Genomic DNA, 15,674 nt, shown 5'->3' with positions numbered 1-15,674 from the left:
CTTAAAAAGATTTTTCAGCAAAATAGCAAAGCAGAGGAATCTATATCCGGGTGCACACAGATCTATATTGTTCTAAGTATGACTCAGCAGCGCAGTTTAAATGGGGTGGAATTGAAGTTCAGGTAAGTTACCGAGAAGACCTTGTATAAGCAGCTCTTTCATTTGATATTGTTAAATTACCTTTACTCACCAAACTGCTGCCCTATGCCATGCTTTACTGGCATTATTACCTTTAGTTTGTCGTGTCGTGAGTGATTGGTTCAAACCATGTAGTTTATCCTGCTATGGGTCATTTGTACCGAAAGAATGTTCCCTGAATTACAAAGTGCAATTAACCGCATGACATGAGCGTTATTAAGGTTTGTTTTTATTAAAACTAAACAAAAAGTGGACTGTGATGTTACAGACACTGGAGGCCTAGGAGTGCCTAGCTTTTCCTTTGTGACTTGCTGCTGCTTCTAGTTCTGAAAGAATTTAAGGGCTATGTTTTAATTTAAAAAGATTTTGTTTACTATCCATAAGATCTAAAACTCCCCTTCCTTCAAGCTGCACGGTTTTTGAGGTTCAGAGGAATCTTGGTGAAAACGTGAGAGACTGTATTTTTGTGTTGAGAGATGGGGTTTCAGAGAGGAACCCTGGAAAGGTAAAAGTCACGAACATACTTCCTGAACACGTGTCTAGTATTACTTTCTGTATTTGCTTTCTGTCCCCTTCTCCACTGCTTAAGGATACTGTTTTAAAAACTGAATGCACATGTAAGTTACTAAAAAATTACAACGCTGGAATGTTTTGGGCCCTTAAGTAGAATTAACAGCCACAGTGTAGTGGCACAACAGGAAAGAAACTCTCACTGTGTTCTGGTGCAGGCGGGAGCAACACAAGTCTCAGTGCAGGGGCCACCTTACGCTTCCAGCAACAGAGCCACGCCTGCCAGCACCCACTTGGCTGTCTTCTCTTTGCTCTTCAGCCTGAAGGTCCAGATGTAGGTGGGGCCCCTCATTTTGTTTATGTACACAGGGCATTCATACGTGTGTTTGGTTTCTTGTCTGTCCACGGGGATGGCTTTGGCAAAGATGACCGGCATCATGGCCGTCAGCTCCTTGAGGCGGGCTTCGACAATAGTTCCAGACTGGATGTCCCATCTGGCACCTATGGCAGAAATAACAGTTGCCGACTGTGTGGCACGTTTGTACTGATACTCTAACTGAGACAATAAACATTCTGATTTTATCACATCTTTCTTGTCCGTGGCATCCTGACCTTGCTGGCCATGGCTGAGATTTGAGAGCGAGGGGTTAACTTAGCTATCCTAGACATACATTATTGCCGCGTGTATAATGGTTAAACAGTTCATATAAGAATTTGTCCAGGCTCAGCATGTTCCCTCCCACCACCTTCCTTTCTTAGAGCAAGTTCATTGAATCATTCGCATCTCGGACCCTGCCCTTAGAGATCTGAATTGGGGCACATCCTGGTGAGGCTAGATGTCCTGCAAAATAGTGCATGGTCAGATAAATCTGGAAAATCTTGGGTCTAATTCTCTTAGAACTAGAGAATTAGAATTAGAGAATTAGAGAATTAGAATTAGCAGTATAAAAGGGCATCTTAAAAGTTTGGAAAAGTCTGGTAGTAAAAATTACAGCAAATTTACTAAGCTTTATATTGAAAAGCAAAATAATGCAGTGTAGGTCTTGAGTTGCCCTGGGGCATTACACCAAATGTATGTGTGAAATTTAAGTGGCAGTCATCACCCCAGATGGCTCAAGTTGGCTTGCAGACATTGGCACTTAACATTGTTAGAAAGAAAGGAAGCGCATCCCCTAGCATGAAACCACTGTGTTAGGATTGTGTAGATCCTATGCAACAAGGGCAGATGCCGTCTTGGACCTAGCAAGAAAGGGTCCCCAGGCACCCCGGCGGCTCACCTTCCATGCAGAGCCCGTGGAGATAGGCACCCTCCCTCGGGGCGTGGCTGTAATCCTCCTTCACTTTCTTGGTAACATCCACAGTCAGGCACATTCTGTCCAAGGGCCACTCATTTTTTCGAGCCATGGTCTGCATGATTGCTGCAGGAACAGGAGTACAGTGAAAAAGCTGTACAGAAATAGGGCTCAGAGGAGCCACCAGTTGGCCGAGGCGTTCTGTAGTGCCACGGGAAGTTTTAGGGTCCTGGGTATTTTGCTTGGCAAACTAAGGCCACTTAGCTTATCACCTGTTTCTGGAACAGATTCTGTCTAACAGCGATTTGTTTCTGTTCTGTCCCTGCTGGCTTCTGCACTTGCCCCCGAACCCTTGGCCCCTGCTGCTCGCCACCTGCTGCAACTTTATTTCCACTGTAGTTGCCACTGTTACTCTTGCAGCCTCTCTGTGATGGCTGCCGCTGGAAGGGTGATTGGTGGGCAGGGCAGGCAGAATCATCAGGAAAAGCCAGGCGGGACTTCTGGGCTCCCCAGGGCGTCCGAGCTGCCCTTCCTCCACCCTTACCAGTTAAGAAAGACTGAGGGTTGAAGAAGCCAGAAAGCCACACCACAGCTGGAAGGGCAAGGTCTTGGGTCCAAGTGTCGAGTTCTCGGCAGCGTAAGAGGAGGTCATTAAACCTGGTTGGTGGAAGGCAGGAAAAAAAAATCAGCATGCTTTTTAGTAAAACAGATGCCTTCCAACACAGTTCTGAAAAAAGACCAGGCAGGGTGGTGGCGCACAAGTATGCACCGCTGACAGCAGCAAAATCCTCCCCTGGGGATTTGCAGGGCACTCTCCCTTTTAAGGAGTAGTTTCCTGTTGAGACTTGATACCTGTAACTGTTACCATCGGGGCAGGAAGAAGGGAAAATTCTTCTGCATCTGTTCACCCATTTTACTTAGCTCCTCCCAGTGCCTTGTGGCGAGTATATACAAAAGTGAGCTCCGTGCGAACTGGGCCGAGACCCACCAGGAGGTGCAGGATGTGGTGAGGACACCAGTGAACACTCGTGTCTGATGGTGGGAGGAGACGGTCTTGTGCCAGGACAGCTGCCAGGGGAGGTGACGGCAGCGAGAACAACATGTGGCGAGATTTTGCAGGTGGTGGTGATTACCTGACAGAGGAAGGCATGGGTGACTAAAAAGGGGATCTTGTCTACAGAGTTGGCCAGGCGGGCCCCACCCCCAGGTGTAACCTGGCTCATAAAGCTAAGGAAACACGAGCTTTGGTAAAACTTGGGAACGCTTGATGCCTTGAAACGGAGGTTCACGCTGCTGAAAAGGGGCAGAGTGGGGCGCACAGAGGCCTAGCCCTGGCGTGGCATGGGAACTTGTCGGACAGGAAGCAGGGTTGGATGGGTGGGGGGGGTCACCCTCCACAGGCCATTGTGGCAGGGATGTGTGCCTGAGGTGTTTGGCTGACTGGAGGCTATGAAGAGGGAAAGACTAAAGGTTTACCTTCAAATTCCCGCTAGCTTAGAACGTGGGCCTGCCTTGAGCCCTGCTCCACATTAAATCCTTACAGCTGGCTTAGTAAAACTATAGTTGAAGATAATAAAAAGGAACAGGGCTCTGCACGAAGACAAATGGAATGAACTGGAAAAGCACTGGAAGAAAAAGATTCCTAGGTTAAAGGGCAGCCTCACAGTTAAAAAAAATGACTGCTTATGTAAACAGGCTTATGACTTAGAAAGGATCAGCAAAGAAAAAGGAGGTTAAGTTGGAAAATCCCAGGAAAGGAGAAAAAACAGTTACAGAAATGAAAACAAAAATGTAAAGCAGCAAAATCAAATGGAGGAAATGAAAGGCAAATGGGTTAAAAGGGAAATAGATGGAGGCTGAAATAAAACATCTAGTAGTAATTCCAAAAAGAAGCTTCAGTTTCCTTGAATCGTAAATTTCAATCTGTATAATGACACTACTAGAAAATTACTACAAAATTTGGAATAGAATAATCAATACTAACAAGAACCTTAATTATAATATGAACTACAAATATGATAAATTCCTTGGGTGGCAGGAAGAAAATACGAAGCTATTTAAAGAGGATGGAAATAGTACTATCCTCAGACATCTAGTAGCACTGGATAGAACGGAGTGATGCCTACCACGTCCCCCAGCTGTGTATGTGAAAAAAAACTACAACCAGCCAAACTATTCCAGGTACAAGTGTAACATTCTATAGCATGAAATTCCACGAGCAAATCCAACCAATAGAAAGGTTTCAGGAAATAAGAGGAATATTGGAAAAAGAGACAATGACAATTCTAGGGAAGAAACTATCTCTTTGGAGACAGGGATTGAAAATTACCTGGAACTGACTTAAATCAGCTGAAATTCTGCCGAGGCATGTATAGTGAAAATAGAGTTTGGGTAGATAATGAGAATAGAATGGAAGGGAAAGCAATACTCAAGGGACCTAAGGGCTAAGCAACTTGAACAAGGGAAGCTACGAATGGACCTCATCGTCATAACAACACAAGTACCAAGCAGAATACACTTTTAAAAACACACAACCAAATACGGTAGTGAACTTGTAGGCCCTTAGGGGCAAAGAGAAACTTACGGAGGAATAAGAAGTATATTTAATCAGTGCTAGGAAACAATGGAGTTAGGACACAGAAGTCAGAAAATAGTCACTATGTCCTGGGGTTTCACAGCGGATCCGACCCTCCTGCACCCTGTGGTTTATACTACAGTAAAAGGGAGCTCAGAACAAGATGTGAAAAGTATGCTGAGCAAAGTTGATACGTTAAAGCGAAAATAATTATCAACTATCAACAAAAATAGTGTATAAAACAGCACTAACAGGTGTCTGATTTTCAGAGAAGAGCTGAAGGTTCCCAAGGAAAGAAATGTTTACATTGCATTAGAAAAATTGGTGTTACTATAGAAAGGTCTCCACTAAAGTAATAGGAATGACACGGAGCTAAATCAAAGGAAACCAAAACCAAGTCAGAAAAGGGCTGAGACTATGAACAGAAAAGCACAACAATGGTAGGAAACTTAATCATAAAGCAGTCCTTATCATGAAGCAAGTAAATATAAACCTGTGATTTCTTGATGTATGGGGTTAGACTGTGGATGTGCATAGCATGAGAAATGAACTGAGGGCTCTGCTCACCTCCCTGCTGTGGGTATTCTCCGCTGTCCATGGGGGTCACACGCTGTCCTGCCTGTGTTCCTGTCCAGCCCATCGCCCACCCCCATCATCTGAGATTTTAAGGAGACCTCAGTTCAAAGCTCACCAGTGTTGTGATTTATGGAAGAATAGTTCAGAAAGTAGGGATAAAGAGCTTCAGCACCAGCAAGGCAGGAATAAAGGAAAGGTCTTGTGATGCTGAATTTTCTGACAAGGCCACGCGGCAGCTGGGAATAACACCAGGCTTCAGCAGTCCGAATTTCTGCCCCTGGCTGTGTGATCCATCTCTGTAGTCATGCCCCAACATAAAAGGAATTGTTTTCTACGTGTCATATTAGGAACTTCCAGAAATGATCTATGAGATGGTGTTTGTACTCCTGAGCTTGGAAAATAAAGGATGTAAGATAACAGGAGGATAAATTTAAGTTGCCTTCCATGGCCATTCAGATCTTGCAACTTGAGGAAATCTTATTGCTATCTATATTTTTCAGATAAAAAAATTGAGACAGGTCACAGATTTTGTCCAAGAACAAATACCTAACAAGCGAATCTTGAATTTTGCTGTGGGCCTGGCTTTGAACTGAGTTTTGCCTTAGACACACCTATCAAAGAGAAATGAGAAATGGGCGGTGGAGTCGGCCTGGTTACACGTCAGTCACAGTTGCCGGGATTCTTAGGCATGACAGAGAATGCTAATCCAGCACTAGTGGCCATGGCAGCAGGAGAAGGTAGCTTACCACTGGGCAAGGCCGTAAGTAGATGGGTAAGCCAGCTTGCTCCAGGTGTGTGGAACCCTGTCGTAACTCAGTGCAGATTGCTGGGCTTCCACGTCGGGAGATAATGTCAGCTCCCCCTTGCGTGGAGGAAAAAGGACCACACGGTGAATATCTTCCGATATGGTGAAGCCCACTCAAGTCCCACTTCAGATTTACCTTTAATCCAAGATCCAGTTGTTGAAGCGACACACGAATTTCCCGAATGAGAATATTCATCCTCTCACATTCTTGGAAACAGACAAGAACATATGGGCTTTTATTTGAGGTCTTTTGCATTATCTCTGCCATGTTGAACTCTTCTGGAAGTTTCTCCAAAATGTCATCCAAGACATTCTTAACCTTAAATCATTAACACACAAAGACTCATCTCCTATTCAGTTCCATTAGTGATGACATACATTTTACTTTTTGAAGTCTGAGAGCCCATCATCCAACTTGCAAAGGTCTCTGTAAATTCATTTTTTAAAAAATTTTTACAATTTTTGGTGGGGATTGAGCCCATGGAATGCTAAACCCTATACCGAATCTTTCTAATTTTCTAACAGGATCTTGATCAATTGTCTAGGCTTGCCTCAGATTGAACAATCCTGCTTCAGCCTCCTGAGGAGCTGGGATTACAGGCATGTGCTACCACAACTGGCTATGAATACATTTTAAAAATGCCTACTACTTGTAGGTAGGCTGAGTAGCACCGCCCACTCAGGATTTTCTGGTCAGTGTCAGCCACTTCCCTCTTTCAGGTTCCAAAATACAGTCAGGGTGATGACTGCTCATTCACAGTATCCTTCTGCTAGCATTTAGGGGTATAAGGATAGTTATCAACTACATGCAATTTGTAATAAAGATTTGGTCAGAAGAAATAGAACTCCATTACTTGGGGAATCATGGGAGCTGTGGCTGGCCTGAGAGAGATCAGTAAACTTTTTAAATGTTGTTACATATATCAGATGCATAGGTTCAAGGTCTTGAGAGCTATGTGTTTGCAAGTGGCTAATGTTAAACCATGATATTTAAGCCATAAGTTTGGTTATATAACAGGTGTTTTGCAAGGGTATGTGATACTCAGTAGTACATTGTTTATGACAGAGATGATAAACTCTGGTAAACATTGTGATTTTAATAATTTCTAGACTGTAACTGAAAATAATCATGCATCTTATTAAATAAATCCACATCTGCAGTGTTTTAAATTTTCAAAATTTCAGCATGTTTTAGCAGTGATTGTCTCTTGGATACACATTTTTTCTCCTTTTTTGGATCATGGCCTCCCAAAGGATAAAGTCTTCTTAAAAGTCACATGGATTAAAGAGGCCCTTTAAAGCATTTTATTCTGTGAACTGATGCTGCCCCTCTAACCAGAAGGCCCTTGGATCAATTTGGATCAGCATCTTTTAACAATACAGTCGCTTCTGTCTTCTAGAACTATTGCCCTGAAGAAATGAAAGATTCGTCGTTGACACGTGAACAGCACACATAACTCATGCACATATGCTGTGAAGCTTCACTGAACTGGGAAAAGCAATAAGTATCTAAAAATGCAAATATTTGCAAAGCACTGCCTGTTAGCCTCAGGTGGCTTTCCCTCTTCTTGCTTTCAGATTCCTGTTGTGACACTGACATCGCTCTTGCAAGCAGCTGTAGCATTCTGGCAGCCACTCTGTCAGGTCTTGAAATCTCACACGAACAGCAGTGCTATACACTATGAAATAGCACAGTACTGTAGCTGGGTAATGGCATGGCTTGTGGAATTTACCATTGGTCCTTTCTAGCTGTCCTACTTTGGGAAGTAATCTCAGGTTTTCTGAAATAAGAGACTGGTAGTGCTTTTGTATCTGTAAAGTACCCTGTATAGTTCCTAGGTAGTGTATGGCCTTGGTGACAGTCTGCCTGTTGGGGGTGTTGAGTCATTTTTACCTCAAATGTTCATTTTCTGGTGTAATGACCAGCTTCTTTGTGAGAAAGATACAAGTACAAACACTAGACATGGATGTCCATCAGCTACTCCTGCTTCTATTAACATTATAGCTGTTCCCCCAAAGGGTGACTTTTTCCTTGATAATCTTTTAAAAAATGTAACATTTTTCTAGAAAAGATGCTAGTAACAGTATAAAACACACTACAACAGATTATAAATTACAAGCCTCACTGAATTACCTATTTGAAGAAATAACTGGAAAAGCTTAAGAAATGACATGAGCAAGTCCTAAGACTACAGTGTAATTAGATATGATGTTTAGCGAGTTCCACTTAACCTGAATCTTTATCAATTGAATCCTGATTAATAATTTTGAAAGAAGGGCTAATTTATTTGGGGGAAAACCAGCTACTCAGGTCTTAAATTAATCAGAAATAAGATTTTTATCTCAAGATTAAAAAAGTCATTTCTCATTCCCATCATTCTAGGGTAGGGATGGCAAACCTTTTGGAGTTTCAGCGATAACAACCAGCCCACTGCTGGCACTGCAATGGCAAACAAACATGGAAACGATGCCCAGGATTTGGAGGCAAATTTATTTTAGTTGACAGGCACTGATGGAGCTCATTCCAAAAATATCAGGCCCTGATCTCTGGTGGTCTAGGGCTTACATGGGATAAGCAAGCAGATAGTACAGAGGCCGAATGGCCTGTCATTTGGGGATTGGTTCTTACAATATGCATCACAGTAACCAGACGTTTCCAGGAGACAGAAAACCGCAACAGGAGCTGTTACTGGGCAACTAAGAAACAAGTACACTGGTGCGGGGGGCATTTTCCTTACAGCACATGTGCCATAGGTTCACCACTACTGTTCTAAAAATTTTCCAAAAAAAGAAAGCAAATCTTCTGAGACAATGTTAAAAAAAAAAAAAAGACACCATAATAAATGACCAAGCCAAAAACACATTACAGGAGTGAAAGGATAGCCACAAATTTGCAGAAGACATTTGAAGTTCACGTATCTGATCAAGAATATACATCCAGAATAAAGAGTTCTTACAAATTCATAAAAGATTGACAACTCTGGGGCTGGGGATTTAGCTCAGCGGCACAGTGCCTGCCTGGCAAGTGCAAGGTCGTGAGTTCAATTCCCGGTACCGGAAAAAAACCCACAAAAAATAAGTAAAAAAAAAATTGACAACTCAAAAATAGGGTAAGCCACAAGTACTTCACATGATAGTATATCCGGTGGTCACACACATTTGAAAAGGTGTTCAGTATTTTCCTCAACTGAGGAATGCAAAGTTAAAACCACTAAGATACTGTGATCCCTAGCAAAATTTCAAGGAGGTAGTGCAACTTGAATTCATACATGCTGCTAGTAGGAGTGTAACTGGTGAATACGTTGAGAAAATTGAGAGTACAGTTAAAGTTACACATTATACTCATGATCTGGCAAACCTCACTGCAGAGTGTAGAGAAGTATGAGGAGACACCTTCAGGAGTGACGTTTGTCTGTTGATAAAGGACTGTTAGAGAATGTTCATGACCATGAACAGTGGAAAAACTAGAAACAATTTAAAATTCATCCACAGTAGAGTGAATGAATGATATTCATAAAAACACTATACGAAAATAAACCATTGGTGTATGAACATGAATGAATCATACAAATGCAATGTGGAGTCAGAAGCCTGATGGAAACCAATACGCACTGTATGATTCTATATTTAAAGGTAAAGAACAAATGTATCTGTAGTGCTAAGGGTATCACTTATCTTTGGGGAGTACAGAGGTAGCTTCTCTGGTAATGGGCATGAATATCCAGGACAGTTGAGACTGTTCTGTAGTTGATGGGTACATGGTGGTTATATGAGTACATATGCAGGTAAAAATTCATTGAATTTTTCATTTAAGATTAACACAGTTCAGTGTGTGTATCTTAATGTAGCAAAAGAAAAGCCTACCTTGTCTTCTGTAGACTGCCCCAGCTCATCACTGCTGAGTGCACTCCTGGGCTGCATCTCCAGCAGAGTTCGGAAGAGAGTGTTGGATGTCACTGTCAGGAACTCTATTTCAGCATTGGCGTGGAGCCCGTACAGTGCCGGGCTCTCTGGAGGCAGCATCTCCTCTATGTACTGGTGATAGCCTGAATAATCCAGGTACGGAGGGGCTGCAAAGCCTGGTGCCAGCATGAGTTCGTCTTCAATCTGCAACCATGCAGGGGATGTCAGGTTTTTCCAAAACTAGGTTGGTGTTACTCTTTGCTGCCTAAACGCGCTCGTGAACTCTGGCAAGAAGATCCTAGCATCATGCTAGACCAGCAGCAGGATCTGTGCTGCTTCCCCATCAGTCGTTCTGCTCTGTGTATGGTATGAGGCTGATCTCTGGAGAGGGCTACAGGGGTGCACATGGATCCTGTTCCTAAGAAAGCTAGGAGCAAAGTGATACACACGGAACGAGCAAATGCTGTACGATCACTGCCTACTGCTCATTCTACTTTGATCCATGACTGTCAAACATGCCCATTTCCCAGAGAGAAAATCAAGATGGACATTAATTTGCCTAGGCAGAGGTTTGATTTTAATCTTATTTTGAGCTCAGTACAAACCTACAGCCTACACTTTCCTAGTTTACCGTATTTTCCACCGTACTGCTTTGAGTCACTTTATGTACGACGCATACGAATGTTACACGTAACTACTGAAAAATACGTGGACGTGTAAGTCTCATTTTATAGGCTGTCAAAGAGTATCGTACTACTGCCTCCCTAGGACTGTGGGCTATGCAGGGCCAAGACTGCGTACTGTTCCTCCCAGGATCCACAGACTGGGTCTGTGGCTGGCATAGGCTGCTGCTCAGTACACCGTTGCCTGGTGAATGGAAGATCCTAGTAACACGGCCTTTTCCATGCTCACCTGCTTCTTTAATTCTTGCGGAGGTGGGCAGACATTCTGTACAGAGCAATGTTTTGAGCAGATGTGAGCACCACCACCAAACCCTTAAAGTCAGAATGTGCACCCTCGTCATGTAACCAGGACACTTCCAGGCCTGAGTCTGTGCGGCCATAAACGCTGAAGCAAGGCTTAGGATTTTCTAGTAAATTTAGCATGATCCGAGATTTTCTTCCAATTGCGCTCAGTTCTTGGGGCAGTTAACATCTCAGTTTCAATTTTCCCAGTTGGCAGTGCTGTAAATTCTGTCTATATTTGCACATAAATATAGAGAAGGCTGCTGTTTAATTATCACTTACTATACTTATTTTCTGCCTAGATTTTCTAAGTCGGTTTGTGAAAGTGAGATTTGTCTGAGGCCATGTGATGTGCTGTGTCCCCTCAGTATCAGTTTGAGACAGAGCGAGTGTTTGTTCAGCCATTCAATAATCCGTACTATTTACTCAGTGTCCCACAGCAAACCTTGGAAGCAAGGTTCGCATGACCTCGTTCTTAGTGAACTTAAGACAATAAAGGGGACAAGGTAAATGTGATTTCCTGTAGTCAGTCATGTACCTGTATGATGTTCGTTTGTTCTTTTCCTTTCAAATCTGCAATCCTGGATTGCTGAGAGCTGTGACCTTAACAGTGCTCAATTACTGTCAACGAATTCTAAGGGCATTATTAATATTTAAACATGCATGTCTCCTTTACTTTATCCCAGGAGAATTTCTAAATTATCTAATCCTTCATACTGCCGGAAACAGAAATCTTGACCCGATGAAATGGGAAGGAACAAGGGAGACTATTCTATCACCTATATCCCTAGGCTTGGTTTTGATCATTTATTCACAACTGTTATCACTTCATATGAATAAGAGTAACCAAAATTGAAATGTCATTTGACTCAGAGTGACCCAAAGAAAACTGTAAGGAAAATTAAACCCATTTTTGCTTAGCAAAAATATAACTTTAAAAAACCCAAATTAAAATAAACACACACAAATTGAACTGTATTCTTTACAAACAAGGACTTGGTCCCCTCTGTCAGTGCTCACTAGGTCGCCGGAAATTTTGAAAGGCAGCAGTTAATTTGCCCTTCAGAACAAAATTTCAAGCAAACTAATCCAAAGTTGGCTGGGCATGGTGGCTCACAGTTGTAATCCCAGCACTGGGGAGGCTGAGGCAGGAGGACTGCCGTGAGTTTGAGGCCAGCGTGGGCTACATAGTGAGTTCAAAGCTAGTCTGAACTACATAGCAAGACCCTGTCTCAGAATAAAACAAAGCCCTCCAAAAAACAAAACAAAAAAGCCTAACCAAAACTTGAATCACTTGGAAAAATTAAAATGCCACAGGTACTGGATATGTGAGTGCATACTCTTAATGCTGCTGGGACTCCAAAGGGAAAGACCACTAGGCAGTCTGTTTATTGACGGCCTTCTCTGTGCTGGGTGATGAGCAAAGCAAAGAAACACCAAACTCAAAGGGAAGGGCTTGAGACTGACAGCCGGCAGACCTGGCTGGGGTTGTGGCTGTGAGAATTTAATAAAGCAGGCTCACTGCTAGGCCCAAAGCAAGCTTCACGTAGTCTTCCTGTGTCCTAGAAGCAGACATTGTTTTAAAGTGTATCTACATTTTCTGGAAGAAAAAACAACCTGCGAAGCCTCCTATTTCAAATTCCTACTTTGATGTCAAACTGTTTGAAAAGCAAGGTTTGGTTCATGCAGAGACCTGCGTTCTCCTTTCTTTTAGGGAACTTTTCCACATACCCAAGAAGCTTGGGAATCCTGATTCTGACTCTAGACCTTACTTTTCACTCAGTGGCTTTTATGAAACCTACCTCTTGCTGGTGGAGCCCTAACTGAAGAGTTCTATCTACAGTGACCACCTTTCTTGCCTTTGGGGGAGAGCTGTTTAGACGGTGTCAAAATGCCTCAAAGATTACCCTTCTCCAGAAAGGAAACACAATGGCCAATGACCACATGAAAAGACACTCAACATCATTCTTCAGAAACATGAAAATTTAAGCTCCAACAGGATACCACTCCAGGATGGCCAGAATAAAAAATGTAGACAGTAGCAGTGTTGCTGAGGATGTGGAAGAAACAAAACCTTCATAGATTGCTCTGGAACACTTTGGTGATTTCTCCAAATGTTGAACATAGAGTTACCATTTGATCCAGCAATTCCACTCCTAGACATGTTCCCAAAAGAACTGAAGGCAAAGTCCACACAAAATTTGTATCCAAAATTTAACAGCAACATCATTTTTAATAGCCAAAACCCAGAAACAACCCAAATGGCTACCAGTAAACAAAATGTGCTGTATCTATCAATGCAGGAGAGTTATAAAAGGGAACGAAATTCTGACACATGCTACAATATAGATAGCCCGTGAAAATATGCAAAGCAAAATAAACTGGACACCAATGGCTACATATCAAATGATTTCATTTATCTAAAATGTCCAAAATAGGTGAATCTGTAGAGACAAGTAGATTAATGTTTGCCAGGATCTGGAAAGTGAGCAGTGCTGTGGCTGGGGTGGGTGGAGGAAAATGGTGGATGATGCAATGGGTAGAGGTTTTAGTGCGTGAGGATGATGTTCTAAAGTGTGGATAATGGCTGCGCAACTGTGTGAAAAGCTTTGAATTCTGCAATTTCAATTGGTAAATTTTAAGGTGTGTAAATTATATCTTAGTAAAACAGAAAAATCAATGGATTCACCCTCAGGCAGACTCCACTTCCGTATCATGAAAAAAGATCACCAAGGACATGAAGTCATCTTTGCACAAACCACTGGTAGGCACAGTGACTAGAACCTGGGAAAACCAGCATCCTGTCTGCTCTGCTGACTTCATTGGATTGTTGCCCTTTTCTGATTTTCTTTTGTGACATTTAATAAAATTTTATCCCTCCACTACCCCTCCAAGTAGTCTTGGTAATGACACAAAGTTCACAGGTTGCTATGAGTATAAGCAAGTACATATGGCCTTGCCCTCTGCATCAAAAATATCACGGTCTGGAAATGCTGTTGGGATTTTCAGAAATGACTCAAGGCTGAATTGCATCGTGTTGTCTTCAGTGCTGGAAAGTGCACTGGTGGTTTGCTTGATGATCCTTTTATTTTACATGTGAGTAGGCTGAGGTACAGAGAGGTCTGGAGCAAAGCTAGGCAGGAAGTTTATAGCGGAACTGTAACGCTGCCCTACTGGGTGGCCTTGTTCTCAGTGTCATCACTCCCCAGGAGTTCAGAGTCCCAGTGTTTTGTGATCACTGCCCAGACTACTACGAATAGATCGGCACCCCCGCCAATGCAGTATGGCACACAGACTGGCCGTGGAGTCTGTTCGTTCAAATCCCAGTTCTGCTGCTTAGCAGCTGTCTGACCTGAGTCCAAGCTTCTTTTCTGATTAAATGAGATAATAATGCCCACTCTGCGGGACTGTAGTAAGAAGAAGAAATAAGACACCTGATGTATGTGGGCATGACCCTGGGCGCAGCACAGGTGTTTAACAAATGGTTTCCACTATTACTATCACAGACTAAAAATGCACAGTTGAGTATGAAATATGTACTATAAATTTTATACTTGATAATGGAAATATTGTTCATTTATTTTTTTCTATTTTAAAGAGAAACAAAACAACAATGAAGACAAAATAAAAACAACACAAAAGTAACAAAAAAATACATGACCTCAGAACAAAATGATGAAATATTGTTCATTTAGTAAGCACTATTTTCTAACATTAGATCTGTGTTCAGACCCGACAGACTCTTGGGGTAGTTAATTCTTGTTCTGCAGAGGTGAAGCTGGGGCTCAGAAAAGTTCAGTCATGTGTAGGGCCACAGCAAACACAAAGAAGACCTCATATTTGAATGTAAGGACTTGTTTTTATTTTTTACTTCAGGCCTGGGATTTTAATTGTAACTGTATTATCATCAGAGTAGTTGGTGCCACATGATGACTTTCTGTCTTAGTTGTTTTCTCCTTGCTGAGACAAAATACCCAAAGTTAAAGGAGGAAAGGTTTATTTCAGCTCACAGCTGGTAGATGTTTTAGTCCATAGAAGCCTGGTTCCAAGGCAGGGGAGAGGGCTAGGGGAGAGGAGAAATAATCCATGGTGTGGCAGGGAAAAAACCGAAGGCAGAAGGCAGCAAAAAGAAGCAGGGGCAAGTCTGCCTTCTTCTGTCCCTTTCTATTCCATCCAGGCTACAAGCATACTGATTGGTGCCACTCATTCCAAGGGTGGGGCTTCCATGATCCACACCCTTAATCCCAGGCCCACACCCTTTATCCACACTCACAGGTCCTAGTCCAGCCACCTTTGAAACTCCCCACCTGTGACCCAAGAGGCTTTGTAGAGACTTCTAGATACAAACCACTTTTAAAAGTAGTACTTAATATGATCATCTTCCCAAAGCAGTTTACCATATTACTTATTTGGCCAAGTACCTATGTTATACACGAAAGTGTTTTCATCCTTAACCTTGCCCACAGACACTTGAAGGGTGCTGAGCACTGTCTGAGTGCAAATTCATTTATCCAGCAAGGAACTCATCCTTCCTCCTGACACCGAGGTAATGTGGTGACACCTATTAGTGACAAAAGGGTTAGGACCCTCAGCCCTAGAACTTCTCTTTTGACACAGACCTGCCAAGCACATCCTGGGCATTCATGAGGCAGTACACTAATGTTAGCCAGAGAAAGTATAAGCTAAAAAGAAACATGAGACCTATTTGTTCTTTTCAATGAGCCCTGAGCCATCTTCTCATAGTTACTGTGTATAGATAACCCTATCTGCGGTTGGCTAAAGAGGCTTCTGTGAAAATAGTAAATGCCTCATCAATTTGCAACTTCAGCACAGCATTTCAGATCTGACACAGGTGTCCCTAAAAGTTCAGCAGGAACCTGCTAAGCTGAAGTACTCATGAGTGATCTAGA

At 42.6% G+C, this 15,674-nt stretch overlaps 1 protein-coding gene across 2 annotated transcripts in view; it reads right to left on the bottom strand.

The window, feature by feature from the left end:
* Positions 1-345: 345 nt before the first annotated feature.
* The window catches only part of Dnah11 (dynein, axonemal, heavy chain 11), a gene marked incomplete at its 5' end in the record, with an annotated part of 307,294 nt that continues 291,965 nt past the window's right edge, over positions 346-15,674 (bottom strand). Inside the window, 6 exon segments of one of the 2 annotated variants that reach the window (XM_005377377.2) lie at positions 346-1,149; positions 1,926-2,066; positions 2,485-2,597; positions 5,838-5,953; positions 6,033-6,215; positions 9,761-10,003. In XM_005377377.2, the coding sequence (XP_005377434.2) occupies positions 902-1,149; positions 1,926-2,066; positions 2,485-2,597; positions 5,838-5,953; positions 6,033-6,215; positions 9,761-10,003 (1,044 nt within the window). 2 annotated transcript variants of the gene reach the window in all.

Source organism: Chinchilla lanigera, unplaced genomic scaffold (assembly GCF_000276665.1).
Source record: "Chinchilla lanigera isolate Chin_1 unplaced genomic scaffold, ChiLan1.0 scaffold00009, whole genome shotgun sequence".
Lineage (NCBI taxonomy): Eukaryota > Metazoa > Chordata > Mammalia > Rodentia > Chinchillidae > Chinchilla > Chinchilla lanigera.
This window is presented reverse-complemented; position numbering and strand designations above follow the sequence as displayed.